The sequence below is a fragment of the Haliotis rubra genome, unplaced genomic scaffold (assembly GCF_003918875.1).
Source record: "Haliotis rubra isolate DU_JTF1 unplaced genomic scaffold, ASM391887v1 Scf171, whole genome shotgun sequence".
Lineage (NCBI taxonomy): Eukaryota > Metazoa > Mollusca > Gastropoda > Lepetellida > Haliotidae > Haliotis > Haliotis rubra.
Genome location: NW_025765681.1, coordinates 1,090,348 through 1,110,916, shown reverse-complemented (window position 1 = coordinate 1,110,916; position 20,569 = coordinate 1,090,348). Strand labels below are relative to the sequence as shown.

Sequence of the window (20,569 nt, the reverse complement as noted above, 5' to 3'; positions counted from 1 at the left end):
TTCTATCAAATATTATTTTCAAATAAGATTATATTTTCAAACCTTTGAAAAATAATCTACCTGTATAGAAAATTATAAAAGCATTATAAATGTACAAACATTTTTACAATTACAGTTTGAAATTTGTACAATCATTACAGTATCATACCCTAAGCAATAGACGTATGTGTTTGGCGGCTTGAAATTTACTGCTCATAAGAAATGAATGTTTCCATGATAGATTAGCTTTCAGAATTGTAAGAATCGGGTTTTCCTTAAGTGTTTTAAAATCCATCACAGATTAACTTTATTAATGGGAAGAATCCTGTGTGTGTCTTTGATTTATTATTTTAAGTGAGTGAGTGAGTTTGTTTTACACCGCTTTTAGCAATATTCCAGCAATATCACTTGGGGGACACCAGAAATGGGCTTCACACATTGTACCCATGTTGGGAATCGAACCCAGGTCTTTGAACGCGCTTTAACCACAAGGCTACCTCACTGCCCCGATTATTTTGAATAACACGAGGATGTGTTGGTCCTTAACAGAGTTGTAAATATTGCATCATACTCCAGCATGTTTAGCTTCATTTGTATAGGCATACATGCCGATCTCTCTGTATGGCAATTTGAAATGTATGCTATAAAGTGTATTGGGTAAACCAGAATTTGTATAGCAGGGTGGGGAGGACACCAGTCACTACGGAATGACCTTGTTTGGGTTTCCGTTATCAACATAACTGTGTCGTCAGGATCCAACCACTTGTGTCGGCGGTTATCTTCGTAATACTTAAACTTTAGATGGGTTCTGCCTTAGGTACAAAACCTAGGGTAGGATAGAGTACTCTGAAGAGGTTGCATATCATCAAACTGCCCCCATCAATGTTACTTACTTGGTTAAAGGAGTATGGATGTTTGTACTATTAATTGTTTGTTGAAGGTGATTTGTTTATTTAGCATTTGTAAAGATTCAGGCTCAACATTCAGGTATAATGTAATGACATATTTCTTATGATGTACTTGAGAATCAAGAATTACAAATGGTATGGGATACTGGCCATGAAAGTACTTGATGAATAAATACCATATAGCATTGTTGGTATAGAATTAATTGAGTTTTTGAAAAAAAAGTATTCAAAATGATGATTTTTAAAAATATGATTTTGTGTTTATGATCATGTTATACATTGGAGAGGAATGATGGCTTTGTTTGGACTTTGTTGGGTTTAAAACTTTGTTTGTATTTGTTGGCTATTCAGTCTAGACACAAAACTGCTATATAATCAGTTTAAATATATACATATGATTAATAATGTACACATTATATCAGATATCCCCTTTTGTATGATGAATTCTTAATTCAGTTGATTTGAACAGATTTGGTATAATTCATTATTAACATTTTTAACTTGCAGTTATGTTGTAAAGGTAAAGAATTAATGAGAGACATTGAAGGGGAAGTGATATAAATTAGCACCAATCAGTTGAAACACATTTATTTCAAATTCATTTCTCGACACAAAGACTCAATCACAGTCACGTCACATGACATCAAAAGCATACACAAACAAGTCTGTCAGTATCATGTGTTATTATTTACTTTTTGTTTGTTTTATATTAAAAGATTGTTCGTGAATACTATTAACTAATTTACTTAAGTTATTATCTTGGGGTTGTTATTAGATATTTCATGTAGCTTGATACAAGATGAATGCTTTTTTGACAACTGTTTTATTTTGATTTTCGGAATATCCCAGAATTCCTTGTTTTCTCACATTATTTCATTCACACAGACATCACAATACACACGACATACTGTCCGCAACACACAATACACAAATCAACACACTGATTCTTATAAATTAATACTGTATACAACAACGATTTGGCATTAGGCCACATATATGACAAAAAGCAGTCTTTTCCTCAAATCTGCAATATTTAAAGCTAAATTAGTCCACATATAATTCTTGAAACACATATGACTTTGTCAATAGCAGCCTGGAATCAGCAACATTCAGTGAATTTCCAATCAAAATCCGGACACGTCACATCAGTCTAATTTCTAATTTCACATTCGACTTCATTCTCAACAATTCCTCACTTATGATGAACATCTTGCATAGACGTTGAAAGGAGAAAGTTAAAGGCACTGTGTCTGTGGTGATCAGTGAAAAAGTCCATGGTTCAAAACCAAAAAAACACTTCCTTCAGTCACAACAGTCCGGTTTATTATTTTGGAGAAGGTGAGCTTCTTGTTCTGAAAATCTCCCATGTAGACATTTGTTGAAATGGAAATGACAGGAAAGAATACCATGTAGACATTTGTTTGTTCCTTCAAATGGAAATGTCAGGAAAGAATGTACAACCCTGTTGAATTGTCCGAAACATTTTGCTCAGTGTTCCTTCAATCATAAGAATATCTTCTTTTTGTACGATTGTTGAAGGTGAGCTGCATGTTCAATATTCTCCCATAATTGTTTACACGGGAATGTCAGGAAAGAATTAAAACTTGCTGAATTGCAAAAAGTGCTTCGTGTGTCCTCACCAGGACATTCTTTTCCTGTTATTCAAGAGTTACTTGACATTAATCATCCAGTGTATAAATGCCACCGGAATCGGTGGCCATTATTCATAAATGCTTTTGGTTGGCGCAGTCTGTGGAAGATTTGAAGGCGTCATAGCTGTGGTTTTATAAATAGCGACCAGAAATTGTCCATCTTTGCAGATTCAGGTCTTAAAATGGCAGCGTGATTTTTCAACACAGTTGGAATGTAGGTTCACCAGTAATAAGCCTTTCCATCTTTAGTCTTCTCCAGGAAAAACTTTTTGATGAACTTTTTTCTCCACGATTTGTGCTTTAATAATGTCTTGAAGTTTGGTGGCAGCGGTGCCAGTTCAGGCTTCCCAAGGTAGTCTGACGAAAACTTACTCTCCATATTGGTACAGTTGGAATCTGGAACAGATAAATCATTCATGGTAAACAAATTTATCTTCACAAATTGGCTAACATAGGAGATATTGCTGCAGTGAAATACAGTCGAGCACTGTTGTGTCGAACTCTGATAATTCGATATCTCGGTTGTCTCGATATAACATCTTGGTCCCGGCAAAATCCGGAGATATGTGATGATGTGCCCTGGTCGGATGTGTCGAGGTTCGGATATCTCAATATTTTTTCTTGGTCCCATGAATATCAAGACAACAGTGCTCGACTGTATACCACATTGATGTTCTGACCATTGTGACATCCTCAAAGTATTATGATGTCACAATTAAATTGCAAAGCCCTTTTGAACTGGTTGGCTTAACATATTAACCTCAAGTATGTTGTTACTGTTTCAAACTTAAAAGGTTGGAAAAATAATTTGAGATCTCGCAATCTTTTCCTTTAATATAAAATATGTCAACACTTGTCAATAAAATTTTTAGACTGGGGTTTATAGTCTAGAAAAAAAAGAGATAATACTTCAATAAGTAATTGTATATTGATAATATTGGTATGGATTTTGAATATATGATAAAAATAGTTTACCTGGTGACTCCCAGAATTCCACAGTGATTAGACTATGCCCAGCAATCCAATCTTTTGATTGGTGGAAATGGTTACAGTCCCATAATGCAACATGACCTTTTGGCCGATTCAGCTTCTTCGTGTATGTTATCACTCGAAGAATACCCTGTTTCCCAGAAATTCTTCTTTGTATCAATAGGGTCCATTTGGTGTAATTTTGACACAGTTGGGTATCCATATTTATCTGCCATGAAAGGTCCATATGCTATTGGGTGGTATATATACTGCAAGCCATCTTTACCAGGAACGCTGTCCGTTCCGTATTTGGATAAACGGATGATATTTTTCCCAAGGGAGTGAACTCCACTGACTTTGTTTAGTGCATAGGACAGGCGTAAGGCACTTGTGTCATGTAGAAGAAGATTGCTGTGGGTTCCGATCATCGTCAATAGATGATGATTGTGGAGGCGTCCCCCGAAATTCCAGTATCCGGGATAATTGGCTTGAAGTTTTGCAAAAGATGGAAGCTGTATCTGGAAAATAAAAATAAAAGTATGAATTTAAGCTATGATTCATTACAGAATATAAGGAAAACTGATAAACAGTTTGATGTTGATGTTTCATGTTTCATTTAATATTGTCTCATTCTTTCAAGGTGTATGTATCGTGATACGTATAGTATCGCAGGTAAAATATCGCGATATGTATCGTATCGTGACATAGTGTATCGTCCCAACCCTAAGACTGACTGTATGTCATCTTATCCCAGCTGTACAAATTGGTGTTCATGATGTCAATCACTTGATTGTCTGGTCCAGATCATATATCGGGAGTGTTGCTGAGTGCAGCATTAAACAACTTACCAGCAAACAAATAAAACTAACAAACAATGGTTCTTCTGGTTATACCTTCATTAATCCCACATGCAGCTTTTAATACAGTTTAAATAAACACACTCATGGATATTGAAAAATGTCTGAAGGCTTGGCTGGACCTTAAACTTCAATTAATGCATCATTGTGTTCCATACTTGAATAGGATTAAGTTTGTTTGTTGTTTATGCATTGATTAATTCATATCATTCTTGTGTTGGTATCGTGTGTCCCGGCAGAGAACAGTGGATGCATTTATAACAGGACTGCAAGTCATGATCTGAATGCTTGTCTCACACGACATGTAGCAATATTGATATAGCTTGTAATAATCTTATCGGAAATCAGATTTTTATGTGGCTTTATTCAATAAAATGTCAGGTGATATTTGTCAAACAAGTCTTCAATGTCAGCGAAGTTAAATGAGTCAGCGTTTGAAAAATGTTATCTTGAGAAGTATGGCGTCTCCCACTGTGTCCGAATCTACAGTATTAAGACAAATGTTGTTGAGGAAATTCTTTAACCCCTACGCAGTGAAATATTTTAAATATCAAACCGATGAAAACACCTACAAATAAGATGTTGTTATGGAGAGAAAAAGATGTGTTTCCATATGAATACATTCAGTTAAAGGTTTATGAAAATGTCGAGGAATTGTGACCTACATCTGACCTTGTACTAGGGCATAGATTAAGGGTTAAGCAGGACAGGCCTGTCTATCTTGGCATGTCCACGTGTACCGCATACTGGCAAAGGCCATGAGAATCGTGAGCTAGGTCATGTGACATATTACTGTGTCACTCGCAACGAAGACACAATCCTTCAACAGTAAGGAAAACACAAGAACATCAAATACAAAGTTCTTTACAGCGAATTCTACATAATTCACATTTTAACCTCAGGGGCCTTTTGTGAGCTGTTTTGAGGGTGAACTGCTCGACAGTGATATACCATTAAGTGTAGGGGGGGATTACTCAGGCTGCATTCATCACAAACATTTCAACTTTCGTGAACTCATTTTTTACCACGTCTTAGCATGAGCTAACTCGGCTTCAAATCTTGGTCAACATATGCAAGAAAACAAAACTTGAGGGCATGAAAAACATATATTCTGTGTCTTCTGTCCATTAAACAGCAAATGCTGTGAAAGGTTTCAGAATGGAAATGGAAACATGGAGTCTCTTATTCACGTCACCCTTCCTTTTGAAATCAAGTGTCTCAGAGATCATTAAATGGCCATTAAACCACAGCGTTTTGTCTTTGTTCTCGTATATTTGCATGTCCGAGAGTAGGTCTACCAGTGGCCCCAAGGGGGCAGATCAAGGAACACTTATGTTGATAAGTAGATGGCTTAGGGAGTGATACCATTGAAGCTGCAGGCCAAACATGACATTGACAGGGGCTGATCAGTCGACCTGAGAGGATATATTTCACCTTCACACCAACCTACAACACATGCCATAAAACACAGGCGCACAACGTGAAGCCGGATGCATGTGTAATTTTGACATTTCGGGAAATTGTTGAAGTGGATGCTGTGAGTGGTTGTGCAAATTTTGTGTATAATGACAACCCCTCGGGCCGATGGTTAAGTGTAGTCAAGGGAAACTTCAGACCATTCTCCATGGCTGACCACCGGTCAAATTCAGTGGTATCATAGACTGACTGCAAACATGTTTTGTAAATGAAGAGCTTCAACAGGTACTCACTGCTATCACATCTCAGTGTCACTCGGACTTCGTATGATTGATGTATGATTAAGTGGGTTTCATACACTGTAGGGAAAACGTGAGAGCCATTTTGAGTCCTCATCACCAGTGATTGATGTCAATGGCTTGGTTTCGCTTTGGTTTGACTACACCACTACAACAAGAGTTCTCTCCCCTTCAGATAAACATTAAAGCTGATCCTTCTGATTAAGTGGTGTCGACTTCAGCCATATTTGAATGTTTGAGGTTTGCGAACCTAAGTGTTTTTGATTGAAAATTGGTTCTTTTTTAAAAAGATGTTGTTATGCTGAAATTTTTTGAATAAATTTGGAAGATATTTGACATGCTTATGGTAATATTTGACAAAGACTCAGACAGAATATGGTTTGTGGAAAGGCTTTCTGTTTCGACACACCTGTCATAAATGCTAATTCTTCAATCTGAATGAATAAAACATGAAACAAACCTTCCTATAAAAGAGACTGTATAAAAAAACACGTTGTAAAATTGTCCAGTTACTGATTGAAGTTGACGTAAGCTAAAAGTTTTGACAAAGTAAAGAGGATTCCTCGGAATAAATGAATATATTTAGTGTGTTGTACAAGGGAGAGCTGTGTGTTTGGTTTGTCAAGGAGACATATGAGCTATGTGATGGCGGACTGAGGTGGACATGTTGCTGTGCTACGATGTCCCCGCTAGCTACATGGCTGTCACAGAAGGGTCACGTGGGATCCCACGTCTAAAACACTTAACAACCAGCACAAACAGCTATTAAAACTGTCATAAACTACCTGTACCACAAAACACTTTTTAAATCTTTCCAAAAATTTAACTGGGTTGAAATTTTTATTTTTGTTATTGCCAAGGGACTATAATTTTAAGAGTTATTTCAATGAAGATCATGATTAAATATTTGACCAAACACATTGTAATAACCAAAATTCATGGCACTTTTATAAACTGTCTTGCAGTTGGTAATATTATAATGGTGTCTTGAACAGGGCTCCTTTGTAAATATGCTGTGCGTTTATGCAAGGAAAACATAAAAAACTAAACTATTTTTTGTTGCATAAATATTGCTGGCATATTCTATTATGGAATATTGTTTACAACATAAACATTCTTTATTGGACCAAATACCCTGTTCTCCTAGCTTGGAACCTGAGAAAGTTGAAGTGATATTTTTGCTCACTATCTTTTTATTGGCGATCAGCGAACATGATATTTTGAAAAATTAATCTCTTATGGCTGGACAAATGACGTGTTTTGCCAGCAAGCACGAGAGTGTTGGTTTACCCTGCTCATTGTCTCTGTTTTCATAGAATCAGCCATCTTGTTTACTTTGCAAGTTTGTACTGTTAAAGATTATAACACTGTCTTACGATGCACTCACCCAGCTATCTGGACAACAGAATATTAATGTTGTGCTTGAAATCAAAACTTGAACATAGCATGTGACAGATGGCGCCCAGGAAGGCTTAGACATATAGCTAGGAGCGCAAACTGACAAAAAAATAATTTTCCATCAATTACTTTCTAGCCGTGTGAATAAGAGACAGAAACGTTCGGACATCTTGACCCCATGTCAGTATCAACAAAACCTCCCATAATGCCCCGGGCTATCCCATATCGTGAAGGATTTAACAAAATCTGGGCATGGCCAACTGGGGAGTTGGGTTCTATGTGAGGTGAGACAACCTTCGACCTGGGTTAGCAAGGTATGTTATCATGGGCTACCATGTTGACAGGCCTTATCCTGGGCATAAGAGAATAGGCGGAGTTACCCTCGGGGAGGGACTGTGGAAGAATCGTAATTAAATTCTTTGGTAACTCTGGTTTTGTGGTTGGTGTTATGTGGTGGATTATCCGTGTTTGATCTGATAGAAATGTTGGGACAGTGTTATAAATCTGTGTCTGGGCCGGGTCATTAGCGTGTAATTATAGGTCACGTGACGGAAATGAATTCGGAATAACTTGGATTGGGTTGACATTTAAATCTGTCCTCATCAGTCATGAAGTCGGAAATAGATATTTTTTATCTGCACTAAACATGAAATATCATTTATATTCAACTGAATTTGAATGTACAGAGTGACACATACCTATTTGAAAAGTTTTAGATGAATAATCCTGGAAATTCATTGTGTTGATTATTGAGTTACAAATAAAGAAAAAAGAATAAACATTAAAAGAAAACATTTAATAGAAAGTTTAGTATCAAACAGAAATATAATCCGATACAATATAAGAGTTTCTTAAGACTCCCTTTCTAAAAATTCAAACATGTCCTGTGCTGAACCCATTTTCTCCTGTAGTCTGAGTTCAGATTCACCCACGTGTGAAAGAGAAATAGAAAGTTATTTGAAAACGTGCACCAAGGGCGGAGACATTTAATTGATAGGGCTGTATGCAGGATGTGTTGTAGATCCCGACGGTATGTCGTCCGCCCACTAGGGGCCTATGTCAGTGTCGACTCTCCTGAACAGGAGGTCATAAAGTTAGGTACAGTTGCAGGCGAAATTGCCTCTCCACGTGACTTTGTCTCCTGGGATATTATTTGCATTATCTCCCGGTCGATATGAGACGTTTATGCATGTAATGTTTAAATTTAAACCCCCAGCAATTGTTGACAGTCAACAATTCAATAACATCTATAAAAAAGTAGTATTTCTTTTATGAGCTGATTTAAGTAGTTCAGTGGATTTTTTGTTGAATGTAATCAAAAATATTTAAATTTGAATGTTAATGTTGTCAGCATTATCTTTACATCAAGTTCATTCATGCTTTGAATTTAACATGGGTTTTTCCTGTGTATGGAGTTAGACGTTGCAGTTGACTGACGAATTTTATAGTTTGGTTTCAATGAATGATACAAAGAACCTTTGGCATGGCGTTTATTGCAGTGAGAAGTCTGGGTCAAATTTCCATGTCAAATGTTTTTGCTAGATTGTATTGTACTCAAGCCCCATTGATGTTTACTTGTAAACATGGATGTTTGCCATGTCATACCGTAATGTATCTCTGAGGTCAGAAGTACAAGAAACTGAAACGGTAACGCGATCGTAGGCACCTTGTGTTTTGGCTCATGTCTTTATATTCCTTTACAGTATTAGATCCAGGGTATATATAAGTGTGGAAATACTTAGTGAGACAGCATTTAAAAATATAAATGGGGCTGATGGCATACACTGGCAAATCTTTGTTTTGATCCTGTATGGTAGAAATATCTAATGGGGGATGGGTTGAGGCAGGAGAGGGTAATTTGGGTCTGTACGGTAAAGTAAACTCAAGGGGGATGGGTTGATTTTGGGGAGGGTAATTTGGGGTTGTACGGTAAAGCAAGCTACAGCCCAGGGATGGGAAGAGGGAGGGGAGGGTTGTTTGGGGTTGTACGGTAAAGCAAACTCCAGTGGGACGCATGACTCTCATTCACGAGGGTGACCAGGAGGCACGTTGAGAAACATCGATTGTTTGAAGAGGACGAGACACACTTTGATGTCACATGACTGGAATTTGTCATTGTGTTTCGTTACGAGAGATGGTGCACCTTGTTTGTTGTGCAGCATCAGCATCAGCAACATCAACAGCATCGTCATCAACAAGCATACACATTGAAACAAAAGACGCTTGTATTCGTTGGGTTGAATATCAAAAAGCCAGGACCTGAACACAATTTTTTCTTTGAGATGAATATTTAGCAAGTCTTTGAAACTCTCAAATTGTCTTAAGAGCTCAATGGTGAATCTGCCCTTGGTAATATTTAGACAATTACATGTCCTTGATTTTAGTCATTTTGTTTTAGAAATATCTAAGTACCTAAGCCTATTGACAATATGCAAAACTTTAAGTTGAACCTCAGCCAAGACATCCTAAGAACCTATTGCTCGATCATGTTGTATGTTTCCAGATAAGCCTAAACCTTTCTGTAGACATCGAGATTAACTTCAGAATAGATTTCTCAGAAAACCTCTTGCTGGACCTCATCCTGGAATGTATATAAGCCTAGACTTCAACATAGAAGTCGAGACCTTTTGCTAGGCCTCTAAAAACACCTCAGCCAAAACCTTTCCACAGACTGACAACAGCTCGAAAAGTTCTCTCTCGAAAGCACAGTAGGTCTCATGCAATGGCTACCAACTATTTCAGGTTTTGTACATGACCTGAGCTGCACTTTCATTTGATTGGTGCCGTGTAAGCTTGGAACGTCTGATAAAGTATCTATGGTATGAGTGAGTATGGTTTTATGCTGCTTTTAGCAATATTCCAGCAATATCACGACGGGGGACACCAGAAATGGGCTTCACACATTGTACCCATGTGGGGAATCGAATTCGGGTCTTCAGGGTGACGAGCGGACGCTTTTATAACTAGGCTACCCCACTGTCCCGCATAGGCTTGGAGCCTCTGATACAGTGTCTGTGGAAACCTTTTAAAAATGCTTGGCATACTGATACAGTGCCTGTCAAACCTAAGCATGGCCACCAGTTCAAGTTTGATCATTCCAAACAGGTCAATCATTTGCATATCCTGATCCAGAATTCAGCTCATTATATGCCCACAATTATCCATGCTGAGCAATTTGCAAGCAGAAAACAATTTAACCTAAATGTGAAGGCCAAACTGTCATATAAATTGTGCTTTGAATGCTGTGATTCCCAGCGAGTTATGTGCTTGTGTTCTGTTATGAACATGCCAGGGCTTTGGTGTGACATACAAAATATTCCTTATGCTGAACCTTTCAACAAGCATACATGGTTTATGGAAACATATCAAACTCACAAAACAACCACCAATAACCCCTAAAAGTGGGCTCTCATTTGGCAAAACTCATACAAACCATCAGCGATGCTAAAACATGAGTCCTGGTTTGAAACAATAATTCCATTCAGATTATTAATAATAAACTTTCTTATACAACAATAAATTACATGTAATTATCCAAATGCCAAACAACGTATATGTTTTAACTCCCAAGTCCTGCTTCGGGGTACAACCCGACAGTGTCATTACATCGTGACAGAAGATGGCTACACTTCTCATCACTCTAAAACTGTTGTTACTGATCGATCACCCAAAGACGTTTATGACGTGTGGAACTGATAGATAAATGGATTGGACCACTTATGAAGTATTTATTGAGCCTAGAGGGGACAGAAAGTTTACTGTTAATTCACACGGGGCATTAATCATTACCCTGATGAAAGTCCTAATGTAACAGGTTTTTTAAACAAGGTCCATGATGTATCTGATATGTCAAATTTATGTCAATGTCAAGGACAAATGGCGGGAAAAATTTATTTTAAAATATAAAGTATAATTTTGAAGTGTATATGGGGCAAAAAACAATCTGAAAGGATTTTCTTATAAGTTTACTTTTTTGGCCAATAAAAATACTAGGATTATATTTTTGGAGCGCGGAAAATTAGTTTTTATTTGTTTTCTTATTTTTGAAAAAATACGACCAGCGGATCCGTACAGCAAGAAATAAGATTGGCCTTATCTAAACTTCTCACATAAAGTTGTCTTGCTATTTCTTTAACACCCATATAATTGCAGTACTTTTTCCTATTCTTAACCATTTCATGGTATGATTCGGTACCTGCTTGGATTTTAAAGGAATTAATTATCATTTAACGCCATAAAGAATAAAGGTGTTATGAAATGTGATAGCAGAACAACAAAAAGCCATTTACTAGAAACTAAGATAACACACCTTCTACCTGAGTATACGAGGTGCCTAACACCTCCATGTTCTTGATGGGCAAGGCATTGTTGTACCTGCGGGGAATGAAACTTAAGTGGAAGGTGTTCATTGTACCTTTGTTGTAGATATTGTCAATGGAGGGATAGGGGATGTATTTAGTTAATGGAACGACAGGGATCTTGGATCTTGGCCAACTGCGCACATATCCCAGAACTATCAGTCTGACGTAGTGGCTGTAGGCTAAACAAAGGAAGATTATTTAAATTTTTCTTTGAGATGTTCAGCAGATCCTTTTGATCTAATTAATGTGATTAATTTAAATATTTATAAGGTCACAGTCTGGATATCATTCCTGTATTTAGTTTATAATCTGGAATAGACCAGACCACCAAGCCGAAGTATTATAATGATTTGCTTAAGTCGTAACTCTCTACATCAGCATAGACTTGCCGTTGCCTTAGTCCTGAGAAAGCTTTGTGTGACTGGCAAAGGGAGCCTAAAGTCTCGACTCTGGAGGTGACAGGAAGTTGAGTCGGTCCGACTGATAGTTTACTGTGAGAAAGTCTCGTGTCATCATTGGGGTCTTAAGACATTGCGGTAGTGTTTGAGAAGGCTGTGTACTTGGGATTGTGCCGGAGTTGACGGTGTGGAGCAGTTTGGTGTGGAAGCTTACGGTACATGACTACTCCGCTAATGCTGCTCTCATTATGTTTCACACCGTGTCGTCAATATTTGACTTTTTTATTAGCCCCTAGATTGGGCAATGTCTTTGTTCACCCACCATTTTGTGTTGTCTCACGTCTGTGCTCAAACATTTTGAAGTATTTCGGGAAGATTTTCATGGGTTAAGCTTGCTACATTCTGAAAGGGCTGATTGAGACGAAAATCATGCAAGTCGTTTGCTGTCAGTTCTGTTTGAAATAGGTCTCAGTTCTTGTCTTCAAATAGAAATTCTGTCATGGAGTTAGATTTTGCTTCATGGCTTTCTTTATGTGGATGATTCATTGTTGAAAGATTTATGCAAGATTGATTATTTTGTTGTAGCATAAAGAATTCAATTAAAGATCACTTAACCACCATATTTCTCCAACTGTTGTGTCCCACAGGAAATTAGCTGTCGGGGAGATAGGTGGGGGAGGAGGTTCTGTTGTTGGTTGTGCTATTATAGCGTTGGGATAGAAGTGACATGATTCTCAGACTAATGAAGAATTAATAGCTGGGATTAAAGATGATCCAATTACATTCAGCGATAGAGAGAGCGCAGTGTTTGCCTAAAGGATTGCGATTTGAAGATTTGAGCGATATGTCCTGCAGATGTCCCGCACTGGTCAAAACGATGGACAGCAGAATCGTGACTGTCTCTTGTTACTGTGGGTAATTACAGGAGAAGGTCATCGTGATTTATGCTCAATTGGATACTGCTGTGTGTCAGGAAGGTGACTTGTATAGACCAAGGGAGATTGTGACGAGAGGCGCTCCCTGGGGAAGAGACTGTGATTGTAATGTTGCCGAGGGTTGACAGGAAGGGCTGGATATAGGCCAGGGATGTTCCCACGGGGACAGTCGGGGTCAGGACTTGAATAGGAAGGTGATGAAGATGAGCTATTGGGGCTGAAAAGACCTGAACTCTTCCTTGTAGGAGAGCAGAGAGACAAAGTGTGTCTGGGTGTCATGGGGATTGTCTGTAATGAATGAGTTCAGGATTTGAGCCACAGCCATCCCACCCCCATTTGTCTGTTCAGAAAGTGATTGTTCTTGGCGTGGGATTGTTTTGTATTGTGTAAGCTGAAGTTACTGTCTGTCACTCTGCCTTCACACCTATCTTTGTCAGTCACGAGCCCCAACCCCTATCCCCGTCTCTCCTGTCTCTTTCCTTGCCCCTTCCCCCCCTGTCTGTCCCTACCCTTGTCTGCACTTATCCCACTCCTCTCAGTCCTTTATCTAACCATATATATCCATCACCTCAACCTATGTCCCCACCCCTTTGTCTCTACCTCTCTGTCCCCACCCCTCTGTCTCTACCCCTCTGTCCCCACCCCTCTGTCTCTACCTCTCTGTCCCCACCTCTCTGTCTCTACCTCTCTGTCTCTACCTCTCTGTCCCCACCCCTGTATCTCCACCCTACCCATCTGTCCTCACTCCTCTGTCCCCACCAACCCATATCTATCCCCCACCTCAACCTCCTGACCCCACCCCTCTATCCCCACCCTAATCTATCCCTCACACTCCCCTCTCTGTCGATCAGCTGTTCCTGGTCATCACCCGGTATTGTCCCCTTTTAAAGGTTCCCTGTATTGTGTTGGCCAAGTGCTTCACTTCCTCCATGGGATCTCACAAGTGTTACATTCATACGGATACAACACCCACCATGGGATATTGCATTGTAAACCTTCCCTTGTGAGAATTTGATGTGGAACTTATTACCTCGGTGTGCCTCTTTGTGGAGGGAGGGTTTTATCTTTTGACCAATTATGTAACTTTTATGGCATTTCCTACTTTGAAGTCATCCCATCTCTGTGCCTGTTTCCTCACACAATGGTGTTAGACTGGCTTTAGGAGGCTTTTCTAAAGCGGTTTATTCCTAACTTATATAATGGCTCTTAAAGTATTAAAATTCCATTTTAGTGGATTATATTTCTATCGATAATGACTTGGATGGTGCACCATCTTTTGTGTGATTTGTGATAGGCTGCATGTAATGTATGATAATCTATTTATTTATTAGTATGATAATGACTGTTTAAGTATTGTCCAAATAACAACCACCATCTGTCCCTTTAAAGTTCAATACAGTTAACAGCTGTTTCCACAAGCGTTGAAGAAAAAGCGCTTGATTTCAAGCCGGGGCCCCTGATTTATTAAAATTGATTTTCTTATCTTATCACTGCGTTAAACAGCTCAAATGATAAAGTTAAAAACTCTTAATCTCCTGGAACAAATGTCTCTTGATTGTGAGAGTATTCTAATCAGCCATGTTCTTGCATAAGTCAAGTGAATAATTTCACTATCAAGGTGTGAGATTGAAACCACACCTCATACTAACGAGTCTTTGTTCCCAGGTAAATAACATTGATTGCTAATCACAACCTGTCACTGAAACGTAATTGTTTCTCCTTTGTCACTCCAGGTAATCTCAGGTAGGCGTACCTGTAGACTTGACTTACATTCACTACAGAAACACGTGATCGGATTTCTGTATTGCTGGGGAGGGAGATTAGGATTTGTAGTCATTTCCTCTGTCCAGCTTAATTACATTTTTTGAAACCTTCAGGAAAGGGGCTTGAGGTGGAATCTGGTTGTTCAGTATGTTCAGCAATTAGCAAGCAATATTCTAATGTGTCGTGGAAAATGTACACAAGCTGGTTTGAGAAGGGGAACGGCAATTTACACCTCCCTGACGTGTAACCACCGCAACAATTTCCTACTTAGTTGTCATTATATACCATTGAAAAGGTTAGCAAGTAATTGGCAGCCTTGGTGGACTTCGTTGTATGTGGTCTCAGTGGCGATTTATGGAATGTATCACGCTTGTAGAGTCTTTGTAAGAATGATGTTAGTTTGGGTTATGGCAGGCAAATTTTAGGTTTGGTCTTTCACAGTTGTAGCTGTCAGTGAACTTCAGGTGGTCCGATTGCCAGACTGGGTTAATCTGAGTCAGCTTAGGAGGGATATACTGCAGTAATTGGTTGATAGTTCTCCCTGTTAATCTGACGATATCTTGAATTGTTACTGAAAAACAATGTTTTCATGATACTTTCTTTGTATACTCCCGTGCTCTCACTGACTCCTACACCCTTTCCCTCCCTCTGAAGTAATATGAGGATAGAAACAGATGTCCTTAACTTCTTTGGAGTGGTATACCATTGAGAAAAGAACCCAGAAAATCTTTACATGTTTAGATACGGAAAACTTGACTTGCATGGGATTTTGTTATAGTTTAGTTGTAGGTATGTAGAAGATGGTCAGTACTGATTCAATACATTCTGTCCTGACTATGTTTCTAGGTTTCTCACTCACTCACTAACTTGCTAACTCACTCACTCATACCAGTGAAGGTCCAGGTTAGAATAGTGATCTTCAGTAACCCATGCTTGTTTAAGAGGCGACTAATGGGATCGGTGGTCAGGCTCGCTGACTTGGTTGACACATGTCATCGGTTCCCAATTGTGCAGATCGATGCTCATGCTGTTGATCACTGGATTGTCTGGTCCAGACTCTATTATTTACAGACCGCCGCCATATAGCTGGAATATTGCTGAGTGTGGCATAAAACTCACTCACTCACTCACTCACTCACTCACTCACTCACTCACTCACTCACTCACTCACTCACTAATGGAAGTATCATTATTAAAAGAACATGTTGAATACTGGGAGCAATAAGTTCTGTTCATACACACAACTGCTACTAAAACACAGATGACTCTGTAAAGTCAAATGTCAGTCGACTTGAAACAAGATGGAACACATGATTGAATATTAAATATGTTTGTATAGTTTCCAAGACAGATGAAAGTTGACCTGGATGTTTCTATAAACTACTATGACAAATGTGAATGCCTCGCTACCAGCAGTTAAGCGTGAGTGAGACTCGTCATTGTGCTGTTTTCAGGTCTTTCATTCACCCAGCCTCCCAATTTGGAATACGTATACAAACTGGAACAAACCTAAGTTCAGATAGTGCTTTGCGTTTGTGATTTATAGGACAGACTTTCTGTCTGTGGCCACTGGCTGTGCGCTGGCACGGTAGCGAACAAAACCACGATCTCGCACATAAACTGTTACCCTTCAGGATTCTATTGTGGCCATTGCACAATGAATGCACAGAGTGAAAGCAGCAAGGTATGGACGGCTTAAGCCACGCTTGACTACCTTCTTGCACGAGCCAAACGTAAAACACAATCTCGAGACACAAACCGCGCTGTATATTACGTAAACTCTGGGTCGTGGCCTGTCATACCGCCAGCCGATATATATTTGATCAACACACACATCTCCTCACTACCTGCCCTACATGTATAGAACGGAGAGAAAAGAAAGGAAGAAATATGCCGGCAATTTTGAGTTGTGTTCACAAAACCAGTAGTACTCGACTCAATTCAAATTGTCGTACTGTGTTTAGAGATAGGCATACTGGATGAAGTGACGCCCTGTCGGTAATTGGTGAGATTGAAAACCTTGTCATGAGAGCGTCTCCAATACTATGCGGCCATGCTTGTTGTGCGGGGAAGGTTTGTGTACCCATCGTTACGTTTAGACGTTGACATGACATGTTTATTATTGTCACTCAGTGAATAACTGCCGTACCAGCCTCTGTGTTAAATAAGCATGTTGAACTATCAGCTCGTATCAGTTACACATGCGTATATTCCCGCTTCACAGTTATTTTCACTATCGGCTGTTAAGAAGAGGCTTTGATTGTTCGTGAGAGAGATAATGCGCCACAGGATCTTGTTCTAAACTTATGACTGTCTTTTGTTATAGCTCGGTGATAATAAAAGCTTACTGAGTTTCACGCACAGACACTTTCAGCTGTAGACTGTGACTCGACCCCGGTGTCATCCTGCTTCTAAGACAGCGGGATATGGAGGCGGAATAAAAATCATTCCCCACTCTCTGACTACAAATATTGTTCAAATCTTAGGGTTTATGTTAAGAGATGAGTTACGAGTGTTTTTTGTGAGAGGCTTTTGTTAGCGTGTCATTCAGGTTAATGGTGATAGGTATTGATGCGTTTTACTGTTCCAATGAGGTGTTTGGATCAATGGTAAGATTCTTGTGAAATATATTAATGTGTTTTCAAATTGGTAATTATAGTTTAGGTTGTTTTTTTTCCAAAATATATTAGTTTTTATTGAAGTATCCAGGTGTGATTTCAAACTGAAGCTTTATGGGTCAGAATAGGGTAGTATCATTTCAGTTGTTCTTACAGAGTTATTTATTTGAATAGTGTTTGTTTGTAAGCGTAATTTATCATTCTAATCCATCTTATGTCAAATTCACCCAAAAACAAATGTTTTAGAACTGTGCATATTATTGTATGTTCATTGGCTTTGAGATATATGCCTCGGATAAATTAGCATAAATAATCCTGTGAAGCAACAATTAATCATCTTAATCACATCAGATGTTTTATTCATGTAATTAGTGAGTCAGCGATGAATAAAAGTCTTGGAGTTGGATGGTTTTGGTTTGGTTTGGTGTGAACAAGAGCACATACTGCAATGGAGTTATTCCCCAGGTTGAAATATTGATTTCCTTTGTCTCAGACTCCTGTGCCAATGTTGGCGCTTCTATTACCACAACACTGAATATCTGCTTTTGAATTATTCCATTCTGTGATTACCTTTTCCCTAAATGTTTTATGAACCAGTACTGATTTCATTATGTAATATCGTGAAAATAGAGTTGAAAATTTGGGAGGGACAAAATATCCCTGTCTACTTTGTTGTGTTTAGACTGCAGTTGGATGTATGTATATTGAAAAGCTAAAACAGTGTTTCATTGAATATTTGTCAAAGATACACCTTCAGGTCATGTTATTGTGTTTTTTCTTCTTTTAATCCACAAATAGTTTGGACCAGAGGCTATTTTGTTGATCTGCTCGAACAAATGATTCATCTTCATCACTTCGGGCTATAAGTTTAGTATCTTTTTAAATCCTAATCAGCATGTTTGATCTTTGAACAATGTTTAATTGGATTATATCCGGTGTCACCAGATGACAATAAGACATCAGCATGTATGACCCTGTTGTCTTGTTTCAAAGTCTGGAGACGGTCCATGCAACATTATACGTGCCTCGGGGCCCAGACTTAGCAGGTTGAGATGGTAGCCACTTATTGTCCTGGCTGTAATCGTTATGGATAACTGTGTCAATGAGCACTTGTCTTACTCGTTACAGGTAAATTCAGGTAGATACAGTTTCGCTATCTTTCTCTCCTGGGGATGAAGTATTACATGTTTGAATGGAATTTTCTAGCCTGATCAGATTTCATATTAACATCCATCATTTTAAACCCTGGATCTAGATTTGAATACATTTTTACCTTCTGGAAGTATTAATTTTGAATTATGATTTTTTCACAAGTATGAATTTTAATATAAATGATGGCTGATGCTCTGATTCCTTAAGGCATTCTCTAGTTAAAAAACTTGCATTAGTGTAATTTTAAAATTTAACATTTCACTTGAGACATTTTTGAGTTGCATCGGACATAGGCTGATAGTAATATTTGATGTGTCTGTAATAGTTTCTAAAGTTTACCATGTTGAGTTATAAAAAGCTGAGCTGCTTTAAAAACTAAAATTCCACAGATGCGCCCAAAGAGAACGGTGAATGAAGATTGCACAAGCTGAAATGAAATTTGAATTCCTTACCGGTTCAGTGCTTGCTTGAAGCACACCCAGGATGAGGAGGTGAAGTAGAATGTATCCCAACATGATGGAGCTGTGATCTAGATGTACATTGAGTCACTGTAGGTTTGACCAGTGTGTATCAGTGTAGACACTTAGTCCATATGACTGAGAGTTGAGCGGCACGTGGGTGACACCACACGGTCACTGAAGCAGAACTGTTGATGAGGCCACTCGCCAATCACTCCCGGTTGTCACACCCCCTTCCTAGCCACAGCCAGTCTTTGTCCAAAGGCCCCGGGGGTACTGATAAGGTCCTGCTTCTTGAATCAATGTCGGGACAGTGTGATAGTCGGTGTATCGCCAAGATTAGCCGCTCGAGAGGGCTGCGAGACAGGTAGATGGGAGGTCAGGGCTGCAGTCTGCTTGGTGGATGATAAGGGTGGTTGTAGGACTCTGTGTGCCCAATATGTTGGCCAAGTTTTCTGGCAGCTTTCAGAAGAGGATCACGTCTGCAAGTTCACGTCTACTGACTGCAAGTGCACATGGTGGTGCACTGGGATGCAACCCGAGTTTGTGCAGTGTCTGCACACACACTAGCCCACAGCCTCGTGAATGAGACCTCTCGTTATGCAAACTTCAGACTCAAAGCTTTTGGTCAGGTCAGCCAATAGGGTGATAGCATTGTAAAAGGGGCGGAGTTTCATGGGTTGGGGACTGTGTGCTTTGGGAGCAGAACCGTGCCAGTATCGTAGTCGACAATAAAAACGCTAGCCACCCAAAGTTGGCGTGTGCCAACCAAACTCGAATAGAGGTTATCTCCTACAGATGGGTCTGAACACACGCTTAGCTTTTAACAGTGTCAATGCACAAACTACATTGACTGGCGTTCGCCTTGGCTGCTGTCCAACAAACGTTGGTCTTGGCTGTATCGTTTGTAGCAAAGTTATTGTGTCTAACTTACACATGGGACATTGTTCATAAAATGCTAATTAGGTCATTGAAAACCACTTTTGATGTCTGTGCAGGACTGGGCTTGTGTAAACTGACTTTGACAAACAAAATAATAGTTTCTAAAACATCAAAAAAAATCAAGCAGTTTGAAGTGATAATGTATGAATATTTATATGAATGGAGGTTACCATATGAAATGTTGAATGACTTTTGGTTGCATATTTGAAAAGTCACCCTTACTAGAAGCAGATTTCACATGTGCGTGTTACGAGAACAGGTAAAAAATGAAGGCGTCAGATTGTTAGTTTGCTGTCACAGACTGGCCTGTCGTCTTACTTAAATAAAGATTTGTTTTGGAGTGAAGTGATTGATATATAAACGTTTTCTGGTGTCTCTCTGGTAGATTCTCAGTTGTGTCAATGATATTTCAGGGATGATTCAGTGAGCAGAATAATCAACAACAGTTCATATAACAGATGGG

The 20,569-nt window shown here is 38.9% G+C and overlaps 2 protein-coding genes across 2 annotated transcripts in view; one reads left to right on the top strand and one right to left on the bottom strand.

Moving 5' to 3' along the window:
- The window catches only part of LOC124272606 (anaphase-promoting complex subunit 4-like), a 184,685-nt gene that overhangs the window by 70,021 nt on the left and 94,095 nt on the right, over window positions 1-20,569 (top strand). The window lies entirely within an intron of this gene.
- On the bottom strand, window positions 2,622-19,768 carry LOC124272631. The gene is given in 4 exon segments (XM_046707829.1): window positions 2,622-2,935; window positions 3,515-3,669; window positions 3,671-4,026; window positions 19,159-19,768. Coding segments are annotated over 4 exon segments (750 nt in total). The 5' UTR covers window positions 19,222-19,768; the 3' UTR covers window positions 2,622-2,759.